At 48.1% G+C, this 27,497-nt stretch overlaps 1 protein-coding gene across 1 annotated transcript in view; it reads left to right on the top strand.

Moving 5' to 3' along the window:
- Positions 1–21,555, top strand: part of C9H14orf132 (chromosome 9 C14orf132 homolog) — a 55,839-nt gene extending 34,284 nt beyond the window's left edge. Inside the window, exon 2 of the mRNA XM_053602710.1 lies at positions 14,542–21,555. Within this exon, the coding sequence (XP_053458685.1) occupies positions 14,542–14,766 (225 nt within the window). The 3' untranslated portion in view covers positions 14,767–21,555. The remainder of the gene's footprint in view (positions 1–14,541) is intronic.
- Positions 21,556–27,497: the final 5,942 nt, after the last annotated feature.

Here is a 27,497-nt window from a genome sequence, read left to right as displayed (position 1 = left end):
CAGGCTTTCCAAAAATATCCTTATTTCCCTGGGCCCTACTGTGGGTCTGGGGACATTGAGCACCCAGCAAATAGAGCCAACTCCTCCTCCACCATGCATGTACTGCGTCAGATAACTCAATTCCTAGCAATTTACTGAACAAGCTTCTTTTAAAAACACAACATCGGCTCGGCGTCTGTAGCACAGTGGTTACAGTGCCAGCCACGTACACCAAGGCTGGTGGGTTTGAACCCAGCCGGGCCAGCTAAAGCAACAATGACAACTGCAACAACAACAAAAATAATAATAATAATAATAATAATAATGGCCGGGCATTGTGGCAGGCGCCTCTAGTCCCAGCTACTTGGAAGGCTGAGGCAAGAGAATCGCTTAAGCCCAAGAGTTGGAGGTTGCTGTGAGCTGTGATGCCACGGCACTCTACCCAGGGCAACATAGTGAGACTCTGTCTCAAAAAAAAAATTAAAAAAATAAAAACACAACATCAACAGTATGTTTGTAATGTCTACTCTATGTAAATAGATGTGCTAGACAGGTGAGATTCAAAGAGAAATTGGATTCAGCGTATATCCTTAAAGAGCTCACTGTTTCTAAGAAAAACTGATAAATACACAGCTGACTGTAATATAATGTAACATAATACAATGTAATATTATAAGTATATTAATAAGCATAGTATAATGTAATGTAACATAATAAGTATTTTGTCAGTTGTAGGAGTAAATTAGCATGGGGTCTCAGGAGAGAAAGCTCTTAATTCAGCCTGGAAGTGTCAAAGGTTATGAGTCAGTAGACTTGCTGTTTAATCCCTGGTCTATCACATTATGAGCTGTGCAAACTTGGGGAAATAACCATACCTCTCTGAGCTCCAATTCCCCCACCTCAAGCTGGGCTGTCGTGATAGTGAGGGGACTTCATGAAGTTACATCACCCAGGTGCAGAGCTCTTAGCAGTAACTACCCCTCCCACCCCCGGGGCACCCAGGAGAGCGTAGCTGGAGAAGGACCCACAGGCTGCCGCAAGGGGCTGCATGAAATCACCTGGCACATTCAGTGCCAGGGCAAATAAGAAAGCCAGGTGGCCAGCACAGGGCATTGGATCTGAGCCCAGCGCCCTTCCCTGGGCTTTGGGTGGCGCCACCTTTCAGAGCCTCAGCTGAACAAGACCAACGTCACCATGGTTAAGGTCTACAGGGGAGTACAGGGAAGGCATGGAAACAAGCATGAGCGCTGCTCCGGCACTTCCCAGTGTGCACTCAGCGCAGGGCCCAATGTCACTGCGCCCTGGACACGTTTTGGGTACTGCAGGTGTGGCCACAACCTTCCCCACTGGTTATGTTGCTGGACCAAGGAGTCTGTCCACCTGTCACCCAAGCTAATCCACAGAGAAGCGGATGAGAGATTAACAGTTCTACTTTTATTGACAGAAAAGCTGGCAATTCCGGAGAACAGTGGAACAGGCTGTCTCCTCAAAGAGCTGTTCTGCCCTCCTGTTTCTCCTTGTGCTTTGTATACCCTCACAGCAGAAGCTTACGTCAGCAGGGTTAGTAATCAGCACAGTACACATTAAACAGACCCCCCCTTATAGGTTACAATGTCAAAATATCTCTTGCTTTCAAAGTGGCTATATCTTCAAAGCATTTGTAGCTAGACTAAATTTACAGCCCTGCGCTGAGTACACACTGCGTCACTGGGTGTACACAGTGCCCTGGGTCCTTGACCAGTGTCAAGGAGTCCAGTTCCCCATGCTATCTATGACAGCAGGCCTTGGAAGTGAATGAACAACCTCCAGATGCCGGCACATAGGTTCATTTGGCTTTGCCAGGGCCTGTCTAGCAGCGCCCTGTCTGTGATGGTCATTTAGGATAACAGTGGCCACCATCAGTTAGGTCCTCTCCGAGGGAAGGAAGTATCCCTCTGTGTCTAGTGTGTGTTAGCACATGGAGGTGGCCGTTTACTGTGGTTCTGGAGAGGGCTCTGTGTGCCTCAGTTTCCTCACCTATAAAACAAAATGATGATAGCGTCTACTTTGCAGCATTATTGATGATAAAGTCCAGTCATGCCTGTAAAGTGTCCAGCACGTACCTGGCACACAGCAGGAGCTTAGTAGATGTTCACTCTTATTCGATTGACTTGCACCTGGCTTTCATTGAAAACTCTCCGCGTGGAGAGTGGCAGATACTGATATAAGGCAGCAAATGTTGCCATCCACAACAGCCTACATGCCAGAAAAACACAGAAAGGGCTGGTAGCTCTCTCTGTGTTGGGAATTTTAATGGAAGGGCAGAATTCTTTTCTAAATTAGTCTCTTTCAGTAAAATAGCCAAATTTGGAGGCCAGTTCTCTGCAGAACATCATCCCAAAGTATTACAGGGCTGGGTGACTTAATGGGAAACGGGGTTTGGGGGTCTGGAGGAGGACTGGACACTGTATAACTGGAGTGATCTTAGGCGAGGTGCTCAGGGCCTGGCCTGGTAGGAACTCACTGCCGACCAGTGGGCATTGATTCTGGCCTTTAGTTTCCCCATTTGCAGGAAAAGACAGAGCCCACCCACTGACGAGGCAAACAGGGGCTCTTTGGAGCTCCTTCCTTCCACCTCCCTCAGGATGAGCCGTAATGGTGCAGGGAGCATCAGCCTCTCAGTACTGCTGGTGGGGGGCTGCACAGCCACATCATTGGCTTCTATAGAAAGTTCTGTCCCTGGACGCTTGTCACCCCGCAGCCCATGACAAGCTCAGGTACCACGCTCAGCACTAGAGGACCGGGATGGTTAATTTATTGTGCCAACTTGACTGCCCATGGGCCTAGATTCAACATTACTTTAGGGGTGCCTGTGACTGTGAAGGTATTTCTGGATGAGGTGGTGGACCTAGGACAGCAGCTGGCCCTGTCCAGTGTGGGTGGTGCTGACCGGTAGAACAGGAAGGTGAAGGAAGGAGGACTATATCTCTTTTCTCCGGCCTCAGCTGGTTCATCTCTCCACTTCTCCCGCCCTCTGACTGGGCTGTGCACCATCAGCTCTTCTGGTTCGCAGGCCCTTGGACTGAGACTGAATGATGGCAGGGGTTTTCCTGGTCTCCAGCTTGCTGCTGGGAAACTGTGGGATTTCTTAGCCTCCATCATCATGTGAGCCAGTTTCTCATAATACATCTCTTCATATATGTATCTTATTGGTTCTCTCTCTCTCTCTCTCTCTCTCTCTCTCTCTCTATATATATATATATATATATATATGGGCTGTCCAGAAAGTGTCCAACAATGTAATATGAAGAATAGTATTGACAATGGTTGGATACTTTCTAGACAGCCCTCCTGTATCTTATTGGTTCTTTTTCTCTGGAGAACTCTGACTGATAAAGATTTGGTAAAGACTACTGAGTTCCATAACAATAATCCTAGAGTTTTGCAGAGAATGCCACTATAAGAAGTTGGAATTCTGGCCCTAGGACTTTGGGAATATATAACCTACTGAAGCCTTGGTTTTATACTATGTGCATGATGGGAAGATGCTACCTCCAGGTGCCATGGCTAACCAGGCCAGGCATGGGATGTGCGTGAAGCCAGGTGACATGGGATGGATACCTGGCCACCTACGTTGGAGCTGGAGCAGCCAGCCTGGGCAAGTGGGTGGCTTTTGAAGTCTTCAGCCTCCTCCCCTGGCCTCAAAGGCCCAGGGCCCGGAGTCTGACATCTGGCCGTGACCTTCTGTTAATCACTCACGTGATGGATGCTGAGTTGGGTGCTGGGAAATGCTGCTTTTCTGTTAGGTTGTAATGGATCTCCATGTGTTCCTTTTTGGAGAGATTGTCCTTGCTTTGTTTTGAGATTTCTTCTGCCCAGCACACACCAGACTGACCTTTATTTTTACAGCTTAGGAGTTTTTTATATGGTGCTCTTGGCACAAACACTTCATTAAGGAGTTGTCTTCAAACCTGTGCTCATTAGCGCTTCTTCCAGGGCCTTCCAAAGACCCCAGGTGAGGAAATTAACAGAGCGAGATACCATCCTGCTTCCACTTATTATTCCACACCTCAGAGCCCTGCCCCAGGAACGAGTGGCCTTCTGTACAAAGCCAGCAGATTTGCTGCAGTGCCCCCACTCCCACCTCACTGCCACTTGTAGGCTGGGCTAAGCCGGGAGCCTATGCGGTGCGGTGGACCCTTTGGGCAAAGAAGGGTTTTGTACCATGAGGAGTGCCAAGGTTGTACTCCACCGCATTGTCCGTTTTCCTTGGTGATTAAGTCTAGGTGCCTGGAGTCCTACACTCTGAAACTGCTCAGTCATTTTTTACATTGTCTACTGTGGTGTCCCACCAGCACTCAGTGTCTAGATCCAGCTGGTGTCACATCCCCTTTCTCCTCTGAACCTTTCTCCTTTCTCTCCTGTTGGGGAACTGTGGCAGATAAAACTCAACCTCACAGTCACTGTTTGTGGCAATGCAAGTCCTCGGGGAGGAGATGTGTAAGGTGTGTCACTAGGAGACCCAGATTCTGAATCTGAACTGGTGTGTGGATTGCAGAAGTTTGTTCACCTGTGCATGGGAATCCTCTTTCACATATCCTTTCTCTCTCTCTCTCTCACACACACACACACACACACACACACACACACACACACACCTCTTTCTATTCTGCTCCTTGCCAGGTGAAAGACTGACCTTGGGCGAAACACACTTCATCCTTCTAGGGGCAGTTTCTGCATCTGTTAAAGAAAGGCATTAATAGAAGTTATTCTATCTGAGTCACTGGCAGTTCTGAAAATCCAAACAAAAGGTGTGTGGGGAAATAGTAGCTGCCTGGGCTGCGTCCCCTGTGCTGCTGGCCTGTGCCCTTGGGGGTGCTCCTGTGTCATCTTACATTCTCCATCCTCAGAGTGGAAGGGTCCCTGGAAGACAGCTAAACAATTGTGGGTATGAACCCAGACACGCATTTCTAATGGGTGTACAAGCCAAGCAGAAAGGTCCCAGAAGAAGCCAAATCCTGCCAACACTTTGATCTCAGACGTCCAGCCTCCAGTACCAGGGGTAAATAAATCCCTGTTGTTTGAGGGCTCCAGTCTGTGATACTTTGTTATGGCAGCCCTAGCAAACTAATGCACTGGGTCTTGTTCAAGTTTTTTAAAGGACGTTGGGTCCAGTCTGCAAATTCTTGCCTTCGGTGAGCAGTGGTTGCGTGTGGTTCAGACTGTGGTTTGCGGGGCTATTTGAGTCTGTCCTGCCGGCGCACCCAGCGTGGACAGGGGTTCGCTTCGCAGAGCATTTACTGTGCTTCTTTGGGTCCCTTCTATGCATGTACAACTGGGGGTGAGCCTAGAATATATGTGGGCTCACACACAGACGTGGGCAGTTCCGTACTCCAGCTTCCTCCCCCTGGGATTTCCCAGACACCCTCCAGCTCCCAGGGGCCTTTCCCCCTAACTCTTTAGCTAGAAGATAAGTGTTTCTGCCAGCCACATCCTCTTGCATTGCCAGCGCACCCTATGGGCAAAGCAGCAAGAGAAAATAGGAAGCAAAGATCTAAGCAGCCCCCTCCCTTCTCCAGATCCCTCTGGTTGGCAGGAAGGGTTTTCTCTTGTGCTCAGTTCCCTGATGCCATCACCGTTGTGGCAGTGCAGCTTGGCAACAATTGCCACTATCTTGGAACAGGATTAGATGAGGGAAAAAAAAGAAAAAAATGGGATCCCCCCAAACTCCAAGCTCACAAGAGCCCCACTCCTGAGTCTTCTAAGAGCAGGTTTCTCCTAGAACTGTTGCACTCAGCGCTGGAGATAAAGGAGGAAAACCCCCAGTAAACTCTCCTCGCCCATCTTTCTTCAGTTGGTATCTTCCCTCCCAATCTGATCCACGGGGCTGCTGAGTTCTTGTCATAGTCCTTGCACCACTGCTTGTTGTATTTTGTCCGGGGTTCATGGTCGTAGTCTGCAATGAGCTCATTCATTCCACCTGGGCTCACAAGACATTGTATTCTCACTTTTTCATAATGATCCCATGGGTCCCTGGTCAGGATCCTCATGTGGAGGTAGGGAACATATCCAGCAGTGGAAGGTGCCCCCTGCAGCAGGCAGACTGGGCTGGAACCAGGGCCTGTGTCCTCCTGGGGGACATCTCTGCACGTCGCCCACTCCTCCAGTGGGACCTGCCTGGCTGTTCACTGCCCTACAGCACTGTCCGCCCCATGTCAGGAGGCCGCGGCTGGCCAGAACCCAGCCTCCTGGGACAGCCTGCTGATTTGTGAGTCCTTGGACAGGAATTGAAAGCTTGGGTACCTTTCATCTCTGCCAGCCTTCCTGCTCTGTGGGGCTTAAGCCCTCAGAGTACATTGTGAAGGCATCACTATCTTACAGGGGGGTTTCTTTCTTCTTCTTTTTTTTTTTTTTCCTATTCCCAGTGGAATTTGCATACAAATTAACCAGGTACAAAAAATTGTGAAAAAATCAGAAAAGCTCCACTGTGGTGTGACCTTGAGACAGGAGGTCTGGCTCCCTGCCCTGGGAGCCTTGAGGCCACACAGTGATGATGACACTTACAATGATGTCTCCCAAGTGTGGAGAATCTGCAACTCAGATCCATGAGCGCTTGTCACCCCCAGCACCGGAGGACGTGGTTCTCATTCTAACCCCCATTTTACAGATAAGGAAACTGAAGGATGGGGAAGGCTGGTCACTTGACCTCGTTATACAGCTGGAAAGGAATCACGCTGGGGCTCAGTGTCACACCTGAGTCCTCAGCCTGTGTCATTTCCCCAGCCTGTCCTGCCTCCATCTGGCTTAAATGTCTCCTCACACCACTGCCAACCCTTGCCTTGTTTCTATTCCTGTTAAAGTGCATGTGACACTATTTTATGACCCCGTGTTTCAGTCTATTCTTTTTAAATGTTGAACCCTTCAAAATCAGAGGTCTGGGTAACCCCATGGCATCCCTAACATCGGCCTAGCACCTCCTGGTGCAGAATGGGCCTTTACTGTTTAAGGAGTGAGTGATAACTAGATGGGGTGACCCTGTGCATCTATCCAGCCTTTTATATTTTGACCATAGAAACCCTGTGAGAATTTAGTGATGAGACAAATTATTTTGGTAATGTTTGTATGCTAACTGATGGCTTCTCTGGAATTTTCTGAGGAACTAGGTCACCCAGAGAGCCTGAGCCACAGATTGTGTGCTCTGAAGAGACAAAGCTGAGGATGTGGTCCTCGTACAAATTCTGAAGTTGCAGCTTTTCTCAGATTGGCCACCCATAGAGTTCTCAAATGTAGCAAATAAAAAATGCAGGGTGCCTAGTTAAATTTCACTGTCAGATATATAACAAATAATTGTCCAGCGTAAGTCTATCCTATGCAGTATGTGGGATATGCTTATGCTAAAAAATGTGTTATTGTTGTTACTTATCCAAAATTCAAATTTAATTGGGTATTCTGTATTTTATCTGAGGATTTTATCAAAGGGTTTATCCGACGATCCTTGCAACACTGGCTCTCACTTTAGGCCCATCAGTAACTGATGGTGGCCTTCTTGGTATTTGGCAGCAACTTCTGAGCAATGGATTTGACCTTGGAAGTCACCCCATCCAAGTCGCTCCCCAGTGAGGTCCAGAGAGGGGCAGGGCTGGAGCAGGGCCCAGAGCAGCAGGGAAGCACCACACCCCACCAGGGAGGAGGGACGGTTGAAACATTTTTACTTCTGTACAATTTTGAAGTTCATAGCCCAGGAGCATCAAATTCTGGTTTGGCTGGGCCAGAAACTCTGCAGGCCAGGCCAAGCCAGGCCAGGCCAAGCTAGACCCTGAAAATTTTATTGTGAGAGAAGAAGGTCTGGTGGTCTCTAAGGGAGCACAGGACAAGCCCTACATCACAGAGGCTCCACACAAACATGCTTCCATTCACTCATTTCCCCCCTCTGCAAGGAAGAGTCTGCAAGAGTTACCTCTGATAGCCACACTTTGAAGATTTCTTTTTGCAAGCATTTTCTATCCCTTTCTCTGGAGAGGCTTGGCATAGGGGAAATTTTTATTTTTTATTTATTTTATTTATTGTTATTTATTTATTTATTATTATTATTTTTTTTTTTTTGCAGTTTTTGGCCGGGGCCGGGTTTGAACCCACCACCTCTGGTATATGGGGCCAGCGCCCTACTCTTTTGAGCCACAGGTGCCTCCCGGCATAGGGGAAATTTGTGTAACCAGCACTGCCTTAGCAGGAGTAGATGGGAACCTAGAGGGCACCCCATTCCTTGGACAGCTCCACTCAGGTGGCAGGGCAGAGATTGCTGGGACAGGCAGGGTCCTCTGAATCCCCTGGGGATGTTGCTCCAGTGTCCACAATGGCCCTGCCCACCTGGAATCCCCTCCACACCACGCTCAGCCACCACATTCCACAAGGTGACCCCAGTACCAGGGGATGGGAACCCCAAGGCTGGGTTCAGAGAGCACTTAGTTCCACAGCCATGATGGTAACCCTCACATGTATGGTACATTCCACTATTCAAAGCATTGCTCTTAATTTTGTCAAGTTCAAAAGTAACAGAGACCAAAATGCCCAGCAACCAGAATAGATCGTTTTTCATATTTCCTAGCATTTGCCTCATCATTTCTTATAATAAACTGTTCCAGATGAACTCAGTCTCCTTTGTCCTCATCTCCCCCCTTCTCAGAGGCAGCACCATCGGGGATCTGGTTTTGCATTCCACGTTGATGCTTTTGCTTACATATATGTGCATCTGTGCATAATGTATGAGGTTATTATGTGTGCATATGTTTAATTTCAGAAGTGTGCTCTGAGTGTATTTTGTGGCCTCTCTTTTTCCCCAGAGAGCATTTTTCACCCATTCTCAGAACCTCCGACAGCCCCTTTCTGTGAGGCAGCCTTTATTATTGTTCCAGTTTTTTTTTTTTTTTTTTTATTGTTGGGGATTCATTGAGGGTACAATAAGCCAGGTTACACTGATTGCAATTGTTAGGTAAAGTCCCTCTTGCAATCATGTCTTGCCCCCATAAAGTGTGACACACACTAAGGCCCCACCCCCCTCCCTCCATCCCTCTTTCTGCTTCCCCCCCACATAACCTTAATTGTCATTAATTGTCCTCATATCAAAATTGAGTACATAGGATTCATGCTTCTCCATTCTTGTGATGCTTTACTAAGAATAATGTCTTCCACTTCCATCCAGGTTAATACGAAAGATGTAAAGTCTCCATTTTTTTTTAATGGCTGAATAGTATTCCATGGTATACATATGATGTTGTTGATGTTGTTTTGTTTTTTAAGTTCAACCTTTTCCATACAGATCCTTTTTCTTTCTCAATTTTTCTAGTTTAATTATAATTTCCCATTGCTGCCTTTTTCAATAATTAGAAAGCACCAAAAATTTTGCTAGTGTTTCTACCGCTATTATTTGGTGTTCCAGTTTTTAAATGAGAAGCTCGAACCTCAGAGAGGTTAAGACATGGGCCTAGATCACACAAAGAGGAAATGTTGACCCTGGGGCCACCTCCCATCATGCTTGCAGGATTCATGGCTGGTGGTCCTAGAATTCATTTGTTCACCAAATATTTCTTGACTGTCTGCTCTGGTTTAGGCATTGGGGATTCCATGGCACGCAGGGAGGATTCCCACCTTCTGGAAAGTATGTCCAGGAAGCACAGCCTCTTTAGGGAACATCGACCTTAAAGTTTTCTGGCCCCTCTGTTCTGGTGTCCCCTCTTCAACAAGCCAGCAAGTGTTTTTCTGATGTTGACATGACCATCTCTGATGGGAAAGAGTCCCCCACGCTCTACCCCACCCCGTGTTGTCCTGATGGCTAGTGTCTGACTCCTCAGAGGAAGCTTGTCTTCTTATTCTGCCTCCTTGATTAGGGTCCTTCTTGTGTTTGAAGTCAGAGGTCGTACCTCTAAATCTGCTCTGAGACGAAATCTCAGAGGTCAGGAGCTGCGCCTAATCCCTGGTGTAAGAAAGCACAGATGCTTATTTCAACAGGGGCGTGCCACCAGAAGGCCATCTCCGAAAGCGGCTAAAGGTTGACCAGAGCTAGCTGAGCCACCTTTGAGAGTGATCTTCTCTCATGACCAGCTTCACAAGTGACTTCGGCTGATGTTCCCTCAGTCTAACCATGAGCCAGCCCTAGATCAAATCTTCCCAACTTCCAAGTGATTGAGATTGGGATTGAGATTGACCTTTTTTGTTGTGTGTTTTCTAATCATGGGATTTTGCTGTTTAAAGTTATTTTTGTGTCCAAGCCAGCACTTCCAATTTAGAATCTATTTTACAAAGGAAAGAACATCAAAACAAAATAAAACAAAACCTGAGACATATGGATTGAGCAACAGTGCTGGCCAGATTGGGGGCATCTCTCAGTAGTCTGTCTTAGCACACATTGAGGGTGTGAGCAGCCGTTTGCTACAATGGCCACTGAGTATCTGATTAATTGATCACACAAACAGCACATGACTAGAAATGCCTTGTTCCTTATTTTCTCATTTTAGCTTAAGCAGTTGGATATAAGATCCTTATAATACTCTTGATTTTTAATAACTGCAAAAAAATAGAGAAAGGATATTAGTAATTACTGATTCCTAAATACTATTGATTATCAGTGATTATCATATTTTTTCATATATGATCGTATTCACTTCTTGCAACAATCTTGCTAGTTGGACCGTATTCTTTTTGTTATTATGGGACGGAGACTGAGGCAAGAAGGTAAGTGACTCACTCAAGGCTGCACCATTTGTGGTGAAGCAGGATCCACCCTCAAGACCTTCTGACACCAGAACCCAGCATTGCCCCCCATGCTCCGAGGCAGCAGACCCAGTCTGACCCTGACCACACTCTCAGACACTTCTGAGCTCTCACCCCAGGTGCAGGGCAGAGGGGACTCACCAACAGAACTGTCTTGCCACTAGGACAGTGCGATTGGGGATTATGAAGTACAGCTTGTGTGGGCTTTTCTGCTCATCTCAGATTCATTAATTCCATGTGATTTTACTTGTTATCTTTTTGTGTTAGGAATGGTGCTGAGGGAGTTTGTGAGGAGCAGGAAATATCTTTGCCCTCTAAGAGTTCTCTATCTGACCGGAGATGGACGTCTAGTTATGCAAGTCATGCTGAGTCCTCTCTGTACTCCTCCAGGGTATGGCGGGACAGAATAAATGCCCGCCTCAAGGATGCCACTTCTTAATCCCCAAACTCTGTGGATGGGTGACCTTTCATGGCAAAGGGGACTTTGCAGCTGTGACTAAGTTAAGGACCTTGAGATGGAGAAAGCAGCCGCAATAATCCAGAGTAGGCTCAGTGCAATCACAAGGGTCCTTATAAGAGGGTGACAGGTGGGTAAGAGGGAGAGTGATTGGAAGATGCTACCCTGCTGGCTTTGAAGATGGAGAAAGGGGCCACAAGCCAAGGAGCTTGGGCAGCCTCCAGAAAGCTGGAAAAGGCCAGGCTTCCGAACTCCCCTAGAGCCTCCACAGGGGCACAGCTCTGCAGACACCTTGATTTCAGTCCGGTGAGACCTCCAGACTATCAGATAATAAATTGGTGTCATTTCAAGCTACAAAGTTTGTGGTAACACTGCAGCTAGAGAGGGGAGAGCCCCCCTGCCATTAAGCTGGCGTGTACCTAATTCACCTGTATCCCATCTGACCTGCATCACCACTGGTAGGCAAAATGAAGTCATAGTTCTTTTAATTCCATTTTTAATTGTACTTTTAATATTATAATTTTCAATATATTTTAATATTTATATATATAAACTGTTGTTAATATTCTCATATGTGTTTGTCATTATATTTATTAATATATACTAAACCAAAATGTCAATTTAGCCAGGTGCAGTGGCTCTCACCTGTCATCACAGCAAGGTAGAAGAGTCACTTGAGGTCAGGAGTTTAAGACCAGCCTGGGAAACACAGTGAGACCCTGTCTCTACAAAAAATTAAAAAATTAGCCAGACATGGTGATGTGCCTGTAGTCCTAGGTACTCAGGAGACTGATGCAGGAGGAGCTCTTGAGCCCAGGAGTTGGAGTTTGCTGTGAGCTATGATGACACCACTGTACTCCAGCCCAGGAAAGAATCTATTCTCTAAAAAATAAAAGAACCTAGATTTCTTCACGGCCTCCTGCTCCACCATCCCTATCTTGAAGCTTGAACGAAGTGTTAATTTAAATATTCTAACAGGGTAGGTTATACATATAATAAGATGTTAATTGTTGGAAAATTGTTGATTTAAATGCATCAACAGAATATGTTCTACATATAAGAAGTACATGTATCTAAGTGTGCTACTTGAAGGGTGAGCACAGCCCTGCAACTGCAGCTCCCATCAAGAAACAGTGCCTGGCTGGCTCTTGTTTCCACCAAAAGGACAGTTCTGTAATTTGAAAACAGATGTCGAGCACCTCTAAGCACGAGCCCATCGCAAGTTGCTCTTCTCAGTCAAAGGAGGTGTCAGGAGCCACTTGTTGACTGAGTAATGATCATGCTTTAAGAAGAGGCCATTGAAATTCAAGACAGATCAAGCCTAGTGCTATTGAACAGTAGCTGGACATAGACCCTAGGGGCTCCCTGTATCCCTAGGCCTGCATGGAGTCTGACCCTGGAATCCGTGAGGCTGGGAGCACCAGGCTCATGTGAAACACACCTGGCTTTCAACCCTGACTCCACCACCAATTGGCACTGTGGCCTTGACCTTTGCTTACCCATCTGTAAAATGGGGATAATGGTACCCACCACCAGGATAGTTCAGTGATTAAATGGGAGTATTTTAATATCTCTGACGCATTCCGTGACTGTAGCAGAGCTCCACATGGATAGTAACAGCGTTCAACATGAAGCTGTCACTGTTTAGTGTTCATTCATTTAGGTCCCGTTCAAAAGAAGCATTTATTATGGGCCAAATAGAAATCAGAGCCAATGTTGGGGTTTACTGCCCATATATGTTCTGGGTCTGGAGAGCATCTGGAAGGACCTGGAATGGCCTGGACATTGGTCTTTTGGACTGGAGAAGGGAGGGGCCTCTTCACTGCTGTGTCTGGGGTCACTCCCTCCCATGGAGCAACCCACTCTCCCACTCCAACCTGAGTCTGAGCAGCAAAGAGCTTTTACAGATGGAAGTGGGGAGTTCTGATGCCTGGATGTAAGCATTCTGGCCTCCTTATGTGCAGCAGTGTGTGATACAGGCGGTAGGAATTAGGATCACTTTGCTGGGGAAGTTTGTCCTGGTGCACCAGGAGCTATAAAAGGTTCATACCTGCTAACTCAGAAATTGTGTATCTGGGAGTCTGCCCTAGTAAATAAAAATGTGTGTGAAAGGATGTATGCAAATCCAAGGATGTTAACTAGTACATTGTTTTCAATAGGAAAAGTGGAAATTCCTGAATCTCCAGCTGTAGAGGAATGGTTTAATTATGGCTTGTATTTATGGCAGAATATTATACAACTGGTAAAGTGGAATTTAGAATTTTTATAGATTTTTTAATGCAGGGATTTTAGAAATACATGTTTAGGCCAGGTGTGGTGGCTCACACCTGTAGTCCTAGCATTCTGGAAGGCAGAGGTAGGAAGATCGCTTGAGCCCAAGAGTTCAAGATCAGGTTTAGCAAAGTGAGACCCTGTCTCTATTCAAAATAGAAAAATTATCCAGCCATTACGGCTTCTGTAGTTCCAGCTATTCAGGAGGCTGAGGCGAGAGGATCACTTGAACCTAGGAATTTGAAGTTGCTGTGAGCTAGATTGGAGCCATGGCACTCAACCCTGGGCAACAGAGTGACTCTCTGTCCAACAACAACAACAAAAACACATTTAAATGTGTCCTCTCTCTCTCTTTCTCTCTCTCTTCCCCTCCCCTCTCACATACACACAAAGAAAAAAGATGGGAACGGGGGACAGACTTATCAAAATTTTAAAAGTGATTATGTGGTAAGATCGTGATTCTCCGTTTTTTTAATCCTCTTTAATGTTTTCTTAGTGCTCTATGTTGAGCATACATTATTTCTAAAATTAGAAGAGTAATAAAGCATTTTACAACCCATGCTATCATGAAAGGGCCTGCTAGGTGGGGGAGAGGGGCCTGAATGAGTCACCAGCTACCTGTCAGGTGAGTTCCTTGACACCCTCTCATGTAGACAGGGTGGGAGAGGGCCTGGCTCAGGAGGTAGCTGTGAGTACTAATTTGTATAGAGTGAACTATGCATTGTTAATTATAAAAACAAAACCAAAGCCAGTCTAGGGCTTTGTTTTTGGGTTTTTATAATTAACAATGCATAGTTTGGATAGAAGTTGTGGTTTCTTTTTTAATTAAATCATAGCTGTGTACATTGATGCGATCATGGAGCACCATACACTGGTTTTATATACCATTTGACATATTTTCATCACACTGGTTAACATAGCCTTCCTGGCACTTTCTTAGTTATTGTGTTAAGACATTTATATTCTACATTGAGTAAGTTTCACATGTACCCTCATGAGCTTGTTTGATCAGGCCAGTTTCCTTTTGGAGGGCACACCTGCCCGAGCCCCTGTGGGCCCTGGTTAATGTTCTCTCTCCTTCTTTGCAGCTGCCCATGATGGGAGGCGCTTTCATGGACTCACCCAATGAAGACTTCAGCACTGAGTACTCCTTGTTTAACTCTTCCTCCAATGTCCACGCGGCCTCCAATGGCCAGGGCCAGCTGGAAGAGCCTCCCCGGTCCTCCAATGATGCCGTCTTGCTGTGGATTGCCATCATAGCGACACTGGGGAACATTGTGGTGGTGGGGGTGGTGTATGCCTTCACCTTCTGAGAGAACAGGATGATGGGTAGCCACAGCTCGGCTCACCCTGTGTTGGGCTTACCATGGGTTCGCGCTCTGCACATGGCACTGTCTTGCTGTTGGCCCTTGGCTATTCCTATGTTCTAAAACCAGGAATTCTGACCACTTGAATGGCCTCTAGGGGCAGCATCCATGCAATTGGAATTTCCCCCAGGCTGCCCTGATTTCTAATATTCCATGCTGTGGTCAAGCTGATTCAGAAAACAGGGAAGTAGGGGCTTCCTGCCCCTGGAGGTGTAACGGAGCAAAGCTTTCAAAGAGCAGCTTGGGGAATTCTTGAAGCTGCATTCCAAGAACATGAGACCAGATGGAACAGTTAGGTGGATGTAACATATAGCTGTGATTTGATGACCACTTGCTGGTGGTAAATAATCATTCACGTGTCTTGTGTTTGTACAAACTTATCAAACCTTGTGTACAGGGTGCCGGTGCAAGAGTGGCTCTTAGAACTTCAGTGTTCCCAGCCCAGTCTCAGCTCCATATTCAGCCCATTGGCATATTGGTGGCCACCATGTAGGGCCACAGGACAGTCTTAATTTGACTTGAAAATGGCACCCACGTCATCAGACACCTGGCCTCTTATGAGGCCCAGACATATCAGAATACTCGTTACTAGTAACATGCTGGGGTTCCTGGGGGTGTTGGTGGTGGCTTTTATCTTCTGGATGGATTCTCTTCTTATTGAGGAGAGGAAAGGATATCTTTAAAAACTAGATCTGCCAAGCAGTGAGTTCCTTGGGCTACCCACATGAAGATGCTCTTTCTTCTTTGAGGGACCTCGAATTTTAGAGATGAATAAGCTTGTGTCCACAGAATTCTCTGGAGAGGGGCGTGATTTGCCTGTGGTCAAATGGCAGCTTAATGGGGGCATCAGAATAGAAGGATATTTCCTAACTCTGGGCTCAGCACTCTCCCTGCCCCCATCTGCATGCTCTCCTGAGCAGGCCCTGCCTTCAAGGATTTAGGACAGTGACACTACCTTGGGGAGATCACCCACGGGGTCTGGAAGCTGGATGCAAGATCCCAGGCCATGCACATACCTACATTGTACACTCGTCTTGGACACCATGCACTCTTCTGCAGTTGTGAATATGCTTCTGCTCCAGCCAGTTTTCTTAAATTCTTAAAAAATCCATGTCTGAGGGTCGTGGCAAGCAAGGAAGCTCCCAAGTAAAGACCAGAGCGGTCTGGGGAGCAGCACTTAGGGAAGGCCACTGCATGCACCCCTGTCCTTACTGCGAGGCAGCCCTCCTGTGCAAACAGGAGTGGAAAGGATCTCCGCAAGGGGCTCACTTGCCTACAGCTGCAGAGTGGCTCACTTTTCTCCCTACACCTCAAAACAAAAAGACAGATGGTATAAATGTCTTTCCTTGGTAGAGAAACTTTAAAGACTATTAAGAAGCCCGTGGTTGTATTTGGGGACAATTGCAAAAAGGCCAAATTTGCTACTGCAGTCTCAGGAGAAATGAATGTTCTTGATGACAGGCAAAGAGACATCTTAATTGTCCAGAGGTGGCACTCAACTCTTGGAGCTGCTATGGTAACGGGATTGTTGCTCACAGCGCCAGCTCTTACTGGCCACATCTGTCACCACTGCCACGTGTCCATGATCTAGTACTTCAGCTCAAGTGGTCATGGATGCAGAAAAGCAGCCCTACCTTGGCTCTGAGGAAGAAGGGACGTGGACGTCTGCCTGGGACTCCTTCTGGCTAGGCTGAGCAGTCAGCTGTTGGGTGGATGATGTTCATCCTGGCTGCTTCTCTAGCAAACTTCAGGTCTGCCCCTGCACAGGGACTTTAGTAAACAGTTGTCTCCATGACAGAACCTTAGGAGAGAAGTCCGGAGCCAGGGAGGAGGCCATGACGTCTTCATGAGGATCACGCCAGCCCACACCTGATTCTTTACTTTCTGGCTCCACATCTCCAGGAGGACCTGCAGCCCCAGAAAGAGGCAGGCGGAAGCTCCCTGGTCTCCAGGTGGCCTAAGAAAATGGCGGTAGGGAGAGAGGGCTCCGTGTGCTGACAGAGGGAAGAGGGCAGCAGGCAGAGGAGGGCTTCTAATGCTGATGAAGACCACGGTCCCAGCCCCCGAGTACTTCTGACTCCAGGAATCTCCCCTATGACACATCCCTCAGCCCCTGGCATAAATGTCAGTTAAATTTGATGCTCGAGTCTCTCTCCCTTTTCAGTGTCAGCCACAGGTGGTCAGGCTCATTGGGGTCCACCTTGTCTACACTGCAGTATGCAGATGGCAGGGATGGGCTCAGGGTCACTCCATCTGTCTCCGGTGGTTCTCCAGCATTCCTCACCTAACAGCGAGGACGGATGTGCCTGTTAGTGTCCACTTCAGGAGTAGAGGATAGATTTTCTCCCTGGGAGTGAGCTATAGTCTCCCTCCTGCCTCAGCTGTTACCGGAGGGGAGGACAGGAGCCTGACCTCTTTGCTTGAGTGTTGTGTTCAGGTACTGGTAGAGTCACAGGCATGTACCTAATCCTTACAATCACCCTACAGAGTCACTGCTCCAATACACAGATAAGGAACCTTATCTGTGAGGCTCAGAGGAGTGAAGTGACTTTCCTGAGGCCACACAGCATGGAGTGATGAGCTAGGATTTGAACCTGGGCTCTAAGCCAGGCTCTTTCTGTCACTCCATGCTTCCTTCTGTGGCTGGGTGGCACCTCCAGGGCCTATTTGAACCAGACCCTGTATCTGCAGAGGCCGTTTCTCAAGGGGCCATGCCATGATTTGGCCTTGGCCACCTCTGGTTTCCACAGGTCCCTGATCGTCCTCAGAATGAGACACACTCAGCCCCCTGCCTCATGCCCTCTCTGCCCAGACTTCAAGGGTGGTGGTCCCTGATACCCGATTGAACTCAATTCTCCTTGTGAGGCCCCAGTGAAGTTCCCAGAGACCAGTTTTCTGGGGATACACGCAGAATGAGACCCCAGCCAGGACTCGGGAACTCAATAGAAGCATTCACCCAGAAGCTCATGTAGCCAGAATTGGGATCAAGAGTCGTGGGATGGTGCTGCTTTGCAAGTTGACCCTGGCCTGGGCTCAGGCCTTTCTTTGGGCTCCAGGACTCTCCAGAGTAGGGCAGTCAGAGATGCCCCCTGGCTTTTCCCTGGGTGAGGTGGGCCCCAGCACCCACTTGATTTGAATAGTCAGTGTGGAGGAAGGAAGGGGCTGGCCCCTTCTATAGCTGCCCCTCAGGGGAGGGCTCCTGCATGTGCTGGGATCTTCTCTGTGTTTGCCCCTCCATGTGCCCCTCACTTCTCCTCTGCAAGCCCAAATGGTGTCCCACATGTGTGTCTGCGTGTGAGATACTTCTAAATCAGAACAGTGAGTGACTTGCTGCTTTGGAAGTTGTGAGTTGCCTTTGAGGAGAGGCTAGAAGCCGCTTCAGCCAGGCCTGTCCTAAGGGCGTTTGTGCTTCTTCAGGGCCAGACCCCTTTCTACCTTGCATTGTTGTTGGACCTTCCCTTTCTTATGAAATCAAGGTCAAGAGGCAAATGAGACTCCCCACCCCACCCCCAGAGAGAAAGTATTTTATCTCCTTGTATGTCCCCTAGGATGGCGAACAGGTAGTAGTGCTTGGAGGGAGAGGCAGCAGGCTTTTCTCCAGCCCATGTTCAAGTGCAAGGCTTGGAAGCTTGCTCAGGCCTTGGCAGATACCAGGATCGGCCCCTGGAGACTGGAGAGACCAGGCCACCTCTGTCTGCTGTCATTACCGCTACCTGGTTCCATCAAGACAAATGGTGTTTTCCCTCTCCAGGAGCACCATCTGCCTGCATTATTAGCAGTGATATTACTTATTATTCTTCCGGCTGCCGGGTTTGCACACTTGTGTTGTGTGCTCTGTGTCTCATTTATTTCTCAAGTCACCCCAAGGGGGCAGGATTGAGTGTGCAGAGAAGTGCACATAAATTACTGTGCCATTTTTCTGTTGAGAAAACTGAGGTTGGATCATTCACCTGATTGCTTGCAGCTAAGGAGCTGTGTACAGACCAATTTCTGTCACATTAGAGGCTGGGTCCATGCCCCACACCACTCTGTATCCACGCCCTTCATTTTGAGCCCTCTGAAATGGACCAGCATAGGGCCCAGGCATGGGGCCTCAGAGGCTGAGGCTGAGGTTTGGTCCTGGGGAACTTGTAGTCAGACAGTCACATCCCAGTGTAAACCCTGGAAAGGGGAGGGCTTTAGTGTACATTCAGAACCTCACAGTGATAAGTTTATAGAGCATCTAATCAGGACCTTTCATATTTGGAGAGTGGATGAGACTGCATGGAAAATGAGTGGAGAGCTGACAGTCTGCATGCCTGACCCAGGGCTCATCATCTGGGTCATGTGTGTTTGCCAGGAAGCAAAGGGATTACCCTGGATTACCAGCTCAGCCTTGAGATGGCTCGTGTTCTCTCTGCCAGCTGCCACCTGGGCCCCTCTGCTGCATCCTGACAGATGTCCATTGATTGCCCCTAAATGAATCCCAGGGTGCTCTGAGCTACTGTGATGGGGAGGCCCACAGAGCTCTGCTCAGGGAGCCAAAGGGAACAGTCATGCCTGGATGTCCCACATTCACCTGTCTCCACCCCTCCCACCCCGTGGTCATTCAGTGAGAGGGATAGAGGAGAAGGTGGGTGAGCTGCATGCTGGAAACAGAGGGACAGAGCCTGTGGCCTCCAAGCAGGAAAAGGAGACTCCCTGAGAAACCCAGATAACCAGAATTATAATGGCACCAAAATATTCCCAATGCATTCTCCTGAGATAAGAGCTTCAACATTTACTGAGGGTTGTCCGTTTGTCTGTTTGTTTGTTTGTTTGTTTGATGGAGGGGTCTTGGGAAGGGCAGGTGACAAGGAACGAAATAATGATGCAAACTCTAGTGATTGAAGAAGATAAAGGGTTCCCCCAGAGTGAGAAAATGACAACTGTCTGAAGCATAAAGGTATAGTCAGAAGTACGCAAAATTGACCACATAAATTTTGAGATAGAAGTCTATGTTGTTCTTACTGTAAATATCACAGATTTTTTTTTAATCAAGATAGAAAATAAAAGCAGAGAATGACTCAGACACTTGCTCTTGGAGAGGCTGCACAGGCAGCAGGGTAACTGGGGTCCTGCACATCAATCTTTTGACCACGGTGATGGTCTTGTGCCTGTTCAGACCACCCCACCCCTACATTTCTAAAGCTCATCATCCATTCCTGTGTTCTTGACTTCCTGCCTCCCCTATAGGGGGTTTGAGCTCCATCTGCCTTGGTAATAAATCCCACCAGACACACTGTGTTTACCAGGAACTTGTCTGCCTCAGTTATTGGGGAACCGGACCTCAGCTCACCCCAGTCCCTGTCCACATGGCTGAGCAAGCCTAGGTGACCCCTCATCTGTCTCACCGGCCGTCTTTCTGCCAATGTCTTAATAAAACCAGAGAATTGCCATGTTTGCAATTCTAAGCATTGTCTGCCAATCCAGACGATGAGGGCTCTGCAAGCTGGCAGGAAGGAAGCTCCCAACTTATTATCTCAAAGGAACTGAGTCTGCAAGGGGGTTGGGAGTGTTGCCAGGTGGAACTGGTCAGCAGGAGAGCAAGGTCTTTAGCCCAAGATGCCTAACTAAGTTTTCACTAGGAAATTTAGTGGTTGATTCCATTAGGCCAGTGGTTCTCAGTCGAGGGGCAACAGATGTTGGCAATGTCTGGACACATTTTTGGCTTTTGCAGCTAGGTGAGGAGGGCTACTGGCATCTAGAGTGTAGAAGCCAGGGATTTGGTGAACATCCTCTAATGCACACACAGGACAGCCCCCCGTAACAAAAGAGTTATCCAGCCCCCCAAATGCCAATAGTGCCAGAGTTGGGGAACCTTGCACTAGGCCATACCATCTCTGATTCCAAAACCATTCATGTTTTCCAAAGCTCCACTTTTCCCCTTTTGTGAGTCATTGACTAAGTCAACGCTCTTCTAAGCAACAGCAGTGATCATGGCTACTGCTCCAAGCTCAAGTCATTCCAAGTGAGGGCAACAATCTGGAACTCCCAGCAGGTTAGATTAGTCTTCTAGAAATCCATGTGGCTCTATTTCTGCCATCCTGTGCTTTCATGGGGACTCCCACCCTTCAAATTCAGTGGGAGGGTGAGGCTGAGCTTGCCTGTACCAGTAACACTGTGCCTCTGGAACCTCCAGGCCCTGGCTGCTCACCAGTGCACTGAGAGAAACCACCTGTAGTGGAGCATAGGAATTGGGTAGGGCTGAGGGACAGCTCTGGGTAACAGCATAGGAATTGGGTAGGGCTGAGGGACAGCTCAAGGTAATTTTCGGCATCTTCTCATGTTTCTTCCCTATTTCCCTGTTGAAGGCATACTAATGTTGTTTATATTGAAACTTTTGCAGAAACCTTATTCTTATAACTCACCACTCTCTAGATACTAATTCTTCATGCTAAGAGAAACAGAAATGTTTCCGTGTCTTACTGATGTTTTCATAATCAACTTGTAACTGTACGCTGTTTACTTCATAAAAAGGTACTTTATTCTTGTAATCCTTTGCTCCTCAAGCACCTGGTTTCACCGTGAGATCACTGACTTTTGCTATACTAAAAAGACTCTTTCTTAATGTAGGATTTCAACGTGCTCTTTTGATTAAACATATCTAACGTGAACGATGTAAAAATGTGATTGCGTGGTCTTCTTTGTCAGCACTGTTGCTGTTGTTGTCATTTTCTATTATGGTAATTGAAAAAAGAAAACTTGAACTCCTTGGTGTCTGGTTCCAATCTGTGCTTTATAAAAAGCCTTCTACCTACTGATCTTGGAAAGGCTCAGCTCCAGAGTCACCTCCATTTATGCTCCCCACTGAGGCAGCACTGGTTCCCTCTTCCCTGTCCCTCTCCCGAGCCAGCTCTGCCATCACACCTGTAGCAAATCACAGTGGATGTGTTTGTTTACCCATCAGTTTTCCCACCTCTCTGAGCTACCTGAGAGCGAGGTTTATTTTATTCAACACTATAGGCACCACCTAGAACAGTGCATGTAGAGTATTCAATGAAGGAATGAGTGATACCTGAATGACCAGCACAGTACATTGCAACTCCACAGGAGGCATGGGCTGTAGAGTTTATTCATTAATTCACTAATGTAGCAAATGTTCATATAAGACTTTCCAAGTGTGTGGTACAGTTTTGAGCTCTTTACATGCAAATTAACTTGCTCAATTCCCATGATGACTCTGTGAAGTAGGTACTTTTATTATCTCCATTTTATAGATGAGGAAACTGAGGCATGGAGAGGTTTCTTGCCCAAGGGAACTGGTGTACCAGGCCTGGAAAACCGATTCTGGGTCTGTCCTAGGCTTAAGCCTCAAGGAAACTGACTTTTAGCCACTTCTTTGTTGACTTTGAAACCCCGAGGAGCCAGGGCCAGTCTCCTGGGTGAGGAGAGACCAGGGCCTGGCTGCTCCCAGCCTGCCAACTGCCCAATAGGCAAGTGAGCCCAGGGAGAGGCTAGATCGAGAAAGAGAAGGTGTCCCAGTGACAATGTCAAATGTGGCACGGACTCCCTGGGCAGCAAGTAGATCACTGAGGAGTGCCTGGCGGTGGCAAGACATCCTTGCTCTGCAGAATCTGGAAAAGCGGGTGCACCACAGGGGAGTTGGAGTTGTCTGGGAAGGCCAGGCTGGAGCCTGAAGGTCAAGGGAGTAGTGGAATGGGCTGATGAGGGAATAAAGCCACCTAGAAGGAGCCTCTAGCGTCAAGGTGGGGACAGCACTGGGCAATGGGCTGCTACCGGCTGTATGGAAGCATAGATGGTGCTCTGAGTAGAGGGGGTACGGTGTCTGGTGCAGGATGGCAGCAGAGGAACCCGGTAGTGACTCCTGATTTTGCCTCTCACACCGTCCTTCTAGCTGCCTTCTCTGACTCAAGAGTGCGGACACCTCCACCTGGCCACCAGCTTGGCCAATAACTTTGGGTCCTTCTGCCCATCGCATATTTTGTGAAGACAGCAGAGACAACAGTCTATGCTCTCAAGACTGAGGAACATCATTTTGAAATAATGAAAAGAGGCGGTTTCCAAGGTCCGATGCTGTTGAATTTATATTTAACTGTAAGTATAGCCAATCTAGCCGTACCAAAACATATCCTCTGCTTCCCACCCCAACCCTCCCTGCTGGAATTTATACTACATTTTTGGTTTTACAAATTTGGTTTGTAAATACATGTGTTCTATTTGCCTGGTCCCATCAGCCTTAGAACTGTAATGGTGTGGCATGGCTTTCCTGGAGCATCAGAATGTGACATCCGGACTAGACAGGAATAAAGTGTCATTTTGTTCAGCCTCCCGTGGGTGCGGCCATCTCCTGCATCAGCTCCTTAGAGCTGCCTGAGCCTTTAGGGGTGGAGGAGGAGGAAAGAGAGGGAAGGGACAGATTCCTAGGACCGAGATGGGACCCCAAGTGAGTTGGTGAGGCTTTTTGTTTATACAGCTGCTGGCTACCCATGATCTCCAAAACCTGCCCTCACCGGGGATTTTCCATTTGGTTTCTGACTGCTCTGGCTCCTGTGGAGTGTTGGCCTTCCCAAGGCAGCAGAGATGGCCCCATGATTAATGTTTATACAAGCCAGGCTGCTGAGGCCTTTTCTGCAAACAACACAAATAACATTAACTACCACGGCAACCAGTACTGTGCTGCCCTCAGGGTTTGTGAGTACTTTCCAGTCCAGCTTCCCTTCCTCTGAGCAGCTGCTCATGTGCTGGCCCCTCTTACGCCCCTAGCAAAACCTGGCAGGGCACCGGTTCTTGGTCTGGTGGGAGGAGGGAAAAAATGATCAGCTGAAGACAACAGGATCTAAGAGTGTGGCAGAGAGAAACTCCGTGAGCCGTGGATGGGAGAGAGGAAGTCAGAGGAGGGCCTCCTAACCAGGGGAGCAGCACAGGCCAGAGAGCCAAGTCTCCAGGTTTTAGAAAGGAAAACTGAAGTTCATTTACTTGTGTGCTCAGTAAACAAGAACTGAGCACCTGCTAAAAGCCACAGGGGGTGTAGCATGAACAAAACAATGTCTCTTTACCTAATGGCGAAGGTAGACAAGGAGGAGAGAAATAATTCAAGTCTTATTTTCTGAAAGAGTTATAGAATATAATATTAAATAATGACAAGTGTTGGGGGAAACAAAGTGAGGGCAGGCCAGAAGGGAGGGGTATACTATTTTGGAAAGGATGGCTGAGAAACTCCTTACCCTAGAGGAGAGGTGGGATCAGTGGCTCAGGCCAGGGTGACAGTTCAGAGAGGTGCCCCAATGTGCCCCATGCACCTCAAAGTGTGAGGTCAAGAGAGTTTTGTACTCAATTCTGATAAAATGTTCTCTTGTCCTGAAAGTGCCTTGGGAATAACACCGTTCATTGATTCACTCATCAACCGAGCCTCCACACAGAGCTGGGCAGACAGGAACACGCCCTGGTTCCTGCCGCCACGGAGTTTACAGTACAGTCTTAAAGTCACAAGTGGTGCTTTATAACCTAGTCCTCTGTTCAGATTAAGCCCCTGAGGGCAGCTGGTTAGCAGCCAAGGTCTACACTTGGGTAACACAAGCAGGGGACTGCCGCCCTTGGTGTATGCCCAGATGGTACACTCTACGTCCATCATTGGACCCTTCTTCTAAGCGGACAGAGCACCACCTGTGGATCCCTGCAGGTGCCCCTGAAGCCTGGCACCTCAAGAAGTCAGGCTGGGCTGCCGGGCCTGAGATGTGTTGGTATTGGGTTGCCTGGTATCCAATGCCACTCATTCTGGTGTAACCACCCATCTTTGTATCGGGAGCCACACCCCTCAGTCTATGTTCTTGGTCCATCCCAGGCTCAGGACCCTGAACACCATGACCACAGGATATGTGCAGGGTGGGCACATGGTTCTCGCCTGGGCAACAGTGATAGGCCAATCGCTTGGCACCAATGACTGGGTTAGGAGTGACTACATGGCTGACCAGGTTCATGCAGCAGAGATGCCCCAACTTTAAGGAGACACTGGGAGATGGTGCTTGCAGGGGAGACTGTCTTTCTTCTACATGGAGAGTTACAAGGAGGGGGCCTGCAGTGGTAGCCACCCTCCCACCACTGCGGAGAATGGAGCCACAGAGGAAGGAGAGCCCAGAGATGGAAAGAAGGAGATGAGTCCCTGAGTCATCTGCCTGTCCCTGGAGGATTAAGCCACAGCTAAAGGTCTATCCATAGTATTCTATGTGAAGCAGTTTGAGTTGGGTTTCTGCCCCTGGTAACAGAAGGAACCTTGACAGACATGCCCTCAGTGCACTCTGACCTTTACCTACATGGTGAGGGCCCACCCTCAGATGGGGAGCTCCAGGGCCCCTATCCTATGTGCCATCAGCCATCCTGGGCCCTCTAGCCTCCTGCCACCTCGTTCTATTCCAGCTCTCAATCGTTTCCCCTTGTCCTTGGTGGTTTGTACCTTGACACTGTTGGAGAGCTTGGGCATTTTTTAAATTTTTATTTCAGAATATTATGGGGGTCCACACAATTTGGTTACATAGTTGGCTTTTATATATTTTAAATCAACGTTATGGTATGCCCTTCATTCAGAAAGTGTGTGGCGTCCCTCCCACCTACTTGAATTCCACTGAGTTTTGCTTCCACATGTGCACATAGTACTGATCAACAGGTTCCACGCGGGCTTGTGCATTTTGACACACCCCAAGCCACTGCAGTGGGTTTTGCCTCTACCCTGTTTCCCCAAAAATAAGACATCCTCCGAAAATAAGACCTACTTACAGGAAAGATAAGACGTCCCCTGAAAATAAGACCTAGCGCATCTTTGGGAGCACACTTTAAAATAAGACACTGTCTTATTTTCTGGGAAACAGGGTAACCACACACCTGCAAGCTGCCTTCTGGCTGTGGGGGCAGTTGCTTTGCCCAGATGGAGTTTGTTCCCCATCGTTCCACCACCAGTGGACCTCAACCACCAACCAGCAGGTGTCCTGGCCCCTCTGCCTTGGGGTGGAAGGCTCAGTTTACCCCAGAGCTCCCTGCAGAGTCAGGCTGAGGCTGCCCCTTGCAGAACTTTGCCTGATACTCTTCCCCTGGTTTAATCCCTGCCTGCCCAACAGTAGCCCCAGGAGCACTTCCTTAATAAACCTCTTGCACATGGACACTTGTCTCAAGTCTGTTTCTGGGGAACATGTCTAAAGCAATCATCCTAACTACTCTGAGAGTTAGATATGTTTATCTCTATTTTACAGATGGGGAAGCTAAAGCTCAGAGAGGTTAAGCAACCTGTACAATGTCACACAGCCAGTGAGTGATAAGGAGGGCATCAAACTTAGATCTTCTAGACCCCACAACCCAAACTACTTCATCTTCCATTGACCATTAGATACCTGAGAATGCCACAAGCAATCAGTCCTCATAAACTGGACATTAGGACCAGAGCCCCAGGGAGCTCTCTGCCGCCGGGAGTCACGGTAGAACACTGACTGCCAACAGCAGCCACAGCCCTGGATTTCATCCTTCCTCTCACCTTAAACTTGTGTGTCCTGTTCTTGCTTTGTAAGCCAACAATGTGGATCCTAGGATGGAAGGAAGCCTTTGCCTGTCCGTCCCCAGTAGCCCTGAAGAGGAACAGGAAATTTAGCCCAAATTGCTACAGAGTCTGAGCATAAGTGTGATCGCTTCCCGCCCAAAGAAAAAGATGCTTGTCACAAAGCCACTTACAAGGGTTTTCCTATATTCACTTGAGGTTTTTCCCCTCCTTCCAGTAAGGTCAGGATTACTTTTGTTTGGAGGAGGGAGGAGCCTTATTGGGTGAAAGGGAAAATGAAAGTGCAGTGTGATGGGTCAGCATGGCACAGGAGTATGGAATGACCCCTGTGGAGCTCATCAGCACCAGGTGTTGCTGGAAGCCAACTCAGAGGAGGGACTGCTGGTTTGGCTTGGAGCTGTGAGAGCCCCAGGCCTGAAGGATAGTGGGAGGCATGTGAGCTGGGGCTGCCTTCAGAGGGCCCACTGCTTCCTCTGCTGCTTTCTGCCTGCCACCGCTCCTCAAGAAGAGAGTACCCTGTGTTTGCTTGGACCTGTGTTGACTCTCTATTTTCAATTCTCTGGAAGCTCATTCAAAATCCTGCCTTGGCCTAAGGGTTCCCAGGGCATTTAATTTATTTCCAAAAATTGTCCCCAGAGGGCAATGGTGAGTTGCCAGGACTGGAAAAAACAGCCCAATGGAAGAACATGCCCAGCCCACACCAGGAGGGGGCAGCGTGGTGTTAGGGATGGGCAGACCTTCAGTGGTCCATCTGGCTGGGTGGGTTTCAGTTTCCAGCTCAGCTGCGCTTAAGAACCGTGTGGGCAAAATCGCCCCTTACCTTATCTGCTGACCTCTTACCAACTGACACCTCCTGGTGACTGCAGGAAAAATGAGAGCCCCCAAACACACACCTCTGCATACCTTTCAGCTCTTGTTCCCACACAAAGAGTGGCTCCTAAACCCTAGGATTCCAGAAGGGAAATTAGTTGACAATCTTTGCCAGCACCCTGCCCTGCTCCCCTGAATAAATGCCAAGCTTCAAAGCCAGAGTCCAAAATGGTGGTCCACAAGCTGAATCCCATCCTCAGAAACCTTCTGATGTGCCTGGGCCTGGCTCTGCTTTGACTTAATAAAGCCTTTTACTAAAGGATGACATACAAACAGAAAAATGTGT

The sequence above is a fragment of the Nycticebus coucang genome, chromosome 9 (assembly GCF_027406575.1).
Source record: "Nycticebus coucang isolate mNycCou1 chromosome 9, mNycCou1.pri, whole genome shotgun sequence".
NCBI lineage: Eukaryota > Metazoa > Chordata > Mammalia > Primates > Lorisidae > Nycticebus > Nycticebus coucang.
This window is presented reverse-complemented; position numbering and strand designations above follow the sequence as displayed.